The sequence below is a fragment of the Triticum urartu genome, chromosome 7A, assembly GCF_056163025.1.
Source record: "Triticum urartu cultivar PI428250 chromosome 7A, HENAU_Tu73, whole genome shotgun sequence".
Classification (NCBI taxonomy): domain Eukaryota; kingdom Viridiplantae; phylum Streptophyta; class Magnoliopsida; order Poales; family Poaceae; genus Triticum; species Triticum urartu.
Window position 1 is genome coordinate 902988 of NC_141879.1, and position 6808 is coordinate 909795.

Below are 6808 nucleotides of genomic sequence, written 5' to 3' on the forward strand. Positions count from 1 at the left end.
CCGGGACTAAAGGGGGGCATTGGTCCCGGTTGATGCCACGAACCGGGACCAATGGCTTTCCTATATAAGTGGCACTTAGGATTTTTTTACACATTCTCCCCCGACGCCAACGCCCATGCGCCCCTATGCCGCCAGGCTGCTCCTCGTCGTTGTCGCCATCGCCGTGCCCTGCCCCGTCGCCGCCCGCTCCTCGTCGCCGTCGCCGACGCCTCCCGGACCTCGTCGTCGCCGACGCCTCCCCGCGCCCCTGCCCTGCCTCGCGCCTCTGCCTCAGCCGCGACCTCACCATCGCTGCCCCCAGTGAGCACCCTGCGCCCTGCCCTGCCCCCACCCCACCCCCCCGCTGCCGCCGACTCCCTCTGCATTTTGTTGTTGATATAAATTTTTAGTAAACGGATATGTATACATATTGTTTGTCTAAATATCACTACAAGAAATATGTCAACTTATGACCACCACTATTGGTCACTGAATGGTCACAAATTTCCATTTGTGACCTTTTTGTGACCAAAAACATAAGGTCAAAAGCTGGCCGTCGTAAACTAACTATAGCGACCTTTCTTCTGGAATGGTCGCAAACGTTTATGACCAAAATAAGCCTATTGTTCTGTTTTGGTCACTAGCAACCTCCCCAGTCCACGTAGGCATCCAGCGTGGCAAGCTGATGTGGCACAAGATTCAGCCCGGTCCAATTCAGTTTTCTACATGGGCCTAGCCCATTAATTCGGCCTTTTAATGTATTTTTTTTCTTGTTAATTTTTGGTAGCTACATGGGCTTGGGCCATTAATTCGGCCTTTTTTTTCTAAGATGTAGTTTTTCGTCCTTTTTTTTTTGCCACTGGTCCCACCAATCAGATTGGTCCCACTTGTCATTCTTATCACAAAATTGATCCCACACATCAAAATTTTCAAAATCTGTCAAACAACCATTAGAACTTGGACCCCCTTGTCAGGTTTCCATTTGACGGGTATTCAAATCACATACACAATCATTATTTCAAACAATGCAATAGCAAATGAAATTCATCCAAAACAACACGGCATTGGTCTACTACAAATGTTACAGTATACTACAGCCCAGATAAGCCTACTACTTCCTACATTTACAACACATAATATGCTAGTCTTTGTTGATATGCTTCACAGCTTCGAACTTGGATTCGCACTTCACCTGTGCAAAAAAAAGAATGAACATATAAGAATAAGAATGTGTACAGAACATCAAACAGTAGCCAATGAGGGATCCAATAACTTATAAGCAAGAATTGACAGCAAATGAGATGTACATAAATAGTATGACTAACACTAACCAGTATGCATTCATGGAGTGACTAAAATGTTCTCACTAGCTAGGATTTTTTTAGTATACAATATATTGACATGTGCAACTCTCTAAATTGATCATAGAAATGAAAACTGTAGGTGCGCTGCAGGCCAGATCATCATATTTGAGCATTCATATTTCTGTATTACTACACAGCAACTACAGCACTAGGAGTACACAGCAACTAGTAGCAGAACTAGAAGAAAACCGTACAGGTGGGGAGTGCCAAGCGTGAGCAGCAAACTTATGTCAGAAGTCCCGAATTCCTCCATGTACACGCGCGCGAGCCAGCCTCCAGCTGAATGCCCTATCAATGATAGCTTCCCATCTGCAAGCATCAAACAGTCCAGAGTCAGGATGAATGCCCTCACTTTTCAAACATAATTCATTTTATTCCATGGTTTTCTGCAAAAAAAATCTGCTTGCAGTTTCGTGGACAACTGAGCATACTGTCCATAATCTTGAACCAGTCAGAGGGCTGAAACTAGCAGCAACAGAAGGAGATTCAAATTGGAAGAAACAAACAAATTTTAGATGGTGAATTGGAAGCAAGATTTTCGTTTTCATGGCAACTGAAACCAAGCACAAGTTGCTCAATGGCACAAGGCAGTAAAACAGCTAGCTTCAATCGCGGGGCACTGATCAGTGCTAGAAATTGCACCATGATTCGGGAGACGGACCTGGAGAGGAAAGCTCCCTGGCCTCGGACACCGCTTCCTCCACTCGTCTCAGGACACCATTCCCACAGGCAAAGCAAGCACCTTAAGCCCTCTCGCCACGGATCCTCGAAGAGACCCACCAGGTAGGCCTCTGCAACCTCCTGAAGGGCCAGCACCGCATGGCTCTGGAAGCGGAGGTCAGTCTGCACAGACAGAACAGGGTGGTGCTTTTAGTTTACTTGATTCATCATACTATAAGAGTTGAGATAACAGGAGCATAACAATGTAGTGCTGTACTGTGAAGTTTGAGGAGCATAACAATGTAGTACTGTACTGTGAAGTTTGAGGAGCATAAAATATATGAGACAGTTTACTTGATCGAAAGTTTAAGGTGTATCTTATCTACTAGTAGTACTGTACTGTGAGACTTTCCTAAAGCAGAGTCTGTTACCAAACAGAGTGAGAACCATCAGAAGAACATAGATGGTATTTGAACAAGCAACTCCAGTATAAATTTGAACAAGCAATGGTATTTGTCAATGCTGGAGATACAGTCAAACTGTAATCACAAAGAATGATTGAGTCCATGGCCAGTCTGCTTCTGGTAATGTACTGCGCTGCACATTTCATTTAAGTTTACTTCAGCATGCAATATTTAAGAAGTTCCGCTTTACTGAAAAAATCTTATAAATGAACATATTTTTAGTCATCGAGCATATGTCACAGTACTAGTCATGATCTTTCAGTAAGCATCGATTGTGGAAACAGTAGCACTGGCTACTACGGCTACAGCAACACCAAGCAATTCAACGAAGCAACGACCACCATACAGAGCTAAGCACTGGCTACTACGGCTAGTAAGTGAGTCGGTCAAATAGCCCTACGTACTTCTTGTTGATATGCAGCAGTACTTCATTGATCTAGTGATTCTGATTCCACATAGCTGCCTGAAATGCTTGTATTAGCTAAGAGAAACCTAGCTTCGTGGTAATAAATCAAGCACATATGACACTAACATACGTGTATTTGCTATTTCAATGGTACAACAGAAATCTGATCAAGAGCGACAGATCAGGCAGCATACGCGTGCGGAGAAGAAGATAATCACAGACAAGCTACTATTGAATTGGATCATAAAGAGCTATCAAACCAGAACAGACTAGCTGTAATAGATAAAACATGCATAGATTAACCGATGAAACCATGCGGCATCAGGAATTCGCCTGGAAGACGGTAGGCCTAACCCTTCAGTACAAATTACAAAATAAACACAATATCTACACGAAAATAGATAGGCTTATACATCAATCCAGAGACTCAACAAACGGCAGGAGCATATTTTCTTCATCAAAGAGATACTAGCGAGCAAATAGGTTCTGGCACATCTAAATCATCAATTATCTCACGGATCCCCATATAACTGGGGGCCATGCTTATCATCTGAGAAAAGAAACCTATCTTCCGGTTAAAACCAATCTACAATCCTAAGCCTATTAGAAAGATCACGTCTAGATAGAATTTTTTTACATGGCACACAAGCTACTTGGGGGAATCTATGAGCAGGAACTGACGGACTAGTACATAAAACATGCATAGATTTCGACCATCCATCCTGTCCACGAGCACATCCACCCATTAATTACAAATTAGTACCCGCGAAATCCTTACGAACTCGCCAAATCTTCACCGATCTAACCACAGATCGGAGCCAAATTCCACAATACTAGACGCCCAACTATCACAAAGCACCACAGAAACGCGGATCTAGACGATACAGGGAGGAGAGGGGAAGGAATCGCCGTACCTTGAGGCAGTGGGGGAGGAGGATTCGATGAGCCCCGGGTCGATCGGAGACAAGATGGCGCGGAGCCTGGTGACGGCATGGCTCTTGGTGGGGCGGCGGATGATGCACTGGTCGAGGGCGGTGGTGACGGAGCGCGCCTCCGGGGCTCCGGCGAGCACGTCGTCGATGGCCTTGTGCACGCGAAGGTAGTGGAAGAGGGTGCAGCCGTGGACGCCCAGCAGGCGGTCGGAGGGCAGGAAGCGGGAGAGGTAGTCGATGGCATTGTCCCAGGAGCCCGCGTCCACCAGCTCGGCCAGGTGCTTCAGGCACAGGAACACGTCCGTCTGGGTCACCAACCTGCGCGCGCGCGTGCGTTGCCCGGATCAAGAGATGCATTCGCAGAGGCCGGTTTGAAGGGGGGAGGGGGAGACACGACTGCGTGCTTACACATCCACGGTGCGGTTGAAGTTGTGGTGCCCGAGGAAGGAGATGAGCCGCCGTTGCCGGAAGCGCCGAGGCCAGGATGTAGTCATCCCTATCAACGAGGATGGAGCGCTCGGGCGTGGCGGATCCGGCCCCATTCCCGTCGGCGAAGTCGGATCTCCCGGTGGCGGCCTCGGCGGAGCAGGGAACCGGGGCGAGGGAGGAGGAGGGAGGTGGTGGCGGCGATCTGGAAGGGGAGGGGAGCAGGGAGCCGGGGCGAGGAGGGAGGGAGGAGGATTAGATCTGGCATCGGGAGAGGGGTTCCGGTTGAGGATGGATCGATGGATGTGGGATCTTGCCGGAGGGGAAGGAGGGAGGAGTAAAGCACAGCGGTCTTGCCGGAGGGAAAGGAGGGAGGGGAAGGATGGATCTGCGAGGGGAGGGGAGGGTGGCGGCGAGGGGAGGGATCTGCGAGCGCTAGGGTTAGCTGAGAGAGCGGAGGGGTGGATGGACGGACGGGTGGATGTATGGATGGATGGACAGATGTTTGCCATGTCACTGATCCATGCCAGAGCTGGTTCCACCAATCAGAATTAAGCATTTTTTGTTTTTTCTCTTATAGTTTGTACCCTCTTATTCAGGCAAACATTTAACCTCTTATAGTTAGTTCAAATAAACCAATATTTTGTACATGTGTGTATTTAGGCATGACAAACAATGTTGATTTGGGAGGTTTTCATTTTCTTTGCTCAAAAGAACCATTTTTCATTTTCTGATTGACCAAAATGTGTTTTTTTTGTGAAGGACCTACCATGTGTTTCTTGCAAAATTGTACCAAATCATTTTTCTAAAATACTAGGCCATATTTAATGCACATTTGACCAAATGGTTGGGTGTAAAAAGTTTTGATCCACCTCTCGTGAAAAAGACAAATTCCCGCCGATTCAGCTGGAAGCGCGTCAAATTTGAACTGTAGCTACCTTATAGTTTGCTCTTTATTTTTTCCAAAATCATTTCTAGGTACATAAGTATCTATTTAATCAGAGAAACACCAAAAAAATTCCAAGATTCAACCACTAGCAAGGAACGGTCATTCCCGCCGTTTTGACCGCATTTTGAAACGGGCATAAAAAATTCAAAAAAATCAAAAAATTTGGAAACCTTCGCATTGTGTCATTATATGTGGCCAAGTTCCCAGGAAAAATAATAAACTTGCAATTCGCCAATTATTTTAAAAAAGTGTTCTCAGAAATGAGCTATCATGCGTGAAGATTCATGGCTTTCGAGCCAAATGATCAATCTTATGGCCACATTCATGGCATAGTTTGTTCAAATGATCTCATATTGTGCACAAGGGTGCATATTGGAATGACAAACAATGTTGCCTAAGGAAGTTTTCTTTTTCTTTGGACGAAAGAACCATTTTCCATTTTTTGAGTGCCCAAAAGGAGGTTTTTTTGTGAAGGACCTCCCAAATAATTGTTGCAAAATTGGACCAAATCATTTTTCTAAAATACTAGGCCATATTTAATGCACAATTGACCAAATGGTTGGATGTAAAAAGTTTTTATCCACCTCTGGTGAAGAAGACAAATTCCCGCCGATTCAGTTGGAAGCGAGTCAAATTTGAACTGTAGCTGCCTCATAGTTTGCTATTTATTTTTTTCCAAAAATCATTTCTAGGTACATAAGTATCTATTTAATCAGAGAAACACCAAAAAAATTCCAGGATTCAACCACTAGCAAGGAACGGTCATTCCCGCCGTTTTGACCGCATTTTGAAACGGGCATAAAAAATTCAAAAAAAATCAAAAAATTTGGAAACCTTCGCATTGTGTCATTATATGTGGCCAAGTTCCCAGAAAAAATAATAAACTTGCAATTCGGCAATTATTTTAAAAAAGTGTTCTCAGAAATGAGCTATCATGCGTGAAGATTCATGGCTTTCAAGCCAAATGATCAATCTTATGGCCACATTCATGGCATAGTTTGTTCAAATGATCTCATATTGTGCACAAGGGTGCATATTGGAATGACAAACAATGTTGCCTAAGGAAGTTTTCTTTTTCTTTGGACGAAAGAACCATTTTCCATTTTTTGAGTGCCCAAAATGAGGTTTTTTTGTGAAGGACCTCCCAAATAATTGTTGCAAAATTGGACCAAATCATTTTTCTAAAATACTAGGCCATATTTAATGCACAATTGACCAAATGGTTGGGTGTAAAAAGTTTTTATCCACCTCTGGTGAAAAAGACAAATTCTCGCCGATTCAGCTGGAAGCGAGTCAAATTTGAACTGTAGCTGGCTCATAGTTTGCTCTTTATTTTTTCCCAAAATCTTTTCTAGGTACATAAGTATCTATTTAATCAGAGAAACACCAAAAAAAATTCCAAGATTCAACCACTAGCAAGGAATGGTCATTCCCGCCGTTTTGACCGCATGTTGAAACGGGCATAAAAAATTCAAAAAAAAATCAAAAAATTTGGAAACCTTCGCATTGTGTCATTATATGTGGCCAAGTTCTCAAAAAAAATAATAAACTTGCAATTCGGCAATTATTTTAAAAAAGTGTTCTCAGAAATGAGCTATCATGCGTGAAGATTCATGGCTTTCGAGCCA

General features: G+C 44.2%; 1 protein-coding gene across 1 annotated transcript; it reads right to left on the bottom strand.

Annotated features, from left to right (window-relative positions):
- Positions 1–1120: 1120 nt before the first annotated feature.
- LOC147956664 (uncharacterized) lies at positions 1121–4347 on the bottom strand. Its single transcript, XM_087537890.1, has 6 exons — positions 4214–4347; positions 3839–4123; positions 2281–2311; positions 2086–2186; positions 1601–1652; positions 1121–1171 (listed from the first exon to the last, which is right to left on the bottom strand). Exons 1-6 carry the CDS (start codon positions 4345–4347, stop codon positions 1121–1123), a joined length of 654 nt encoding a protein of 217 aa, XP_087394016.1.
- Between the last annotated feature and the right edge of the window lie 2461 nt (positions 4348–6808).

Bases quoted from the DNA above. Each gene is read 5' to 3' on its own strand.
- LOC147956664 (XM_087537890.1), bottom strand. From the start codon at position 4,347: ATGGGGCCGGATCCGCCACGCCCGAGCGCTCCATCCTCGTTGATAGGG. The intron at 2,312-3,838 runs GTCTCCGATCGA...TTCACAGTACAG, and splicing joins ACCAGGCTCCGCGCCATCTT to TACTACATTGTTATGCTCCT. The intron at 2,187-2,280 runs GTACAGCACTAC...CTGTCTGTGCAG, and splicing joins TATGCTCCTCAAACTTCACA to ACTGACCTCCGCTTCCAGAG.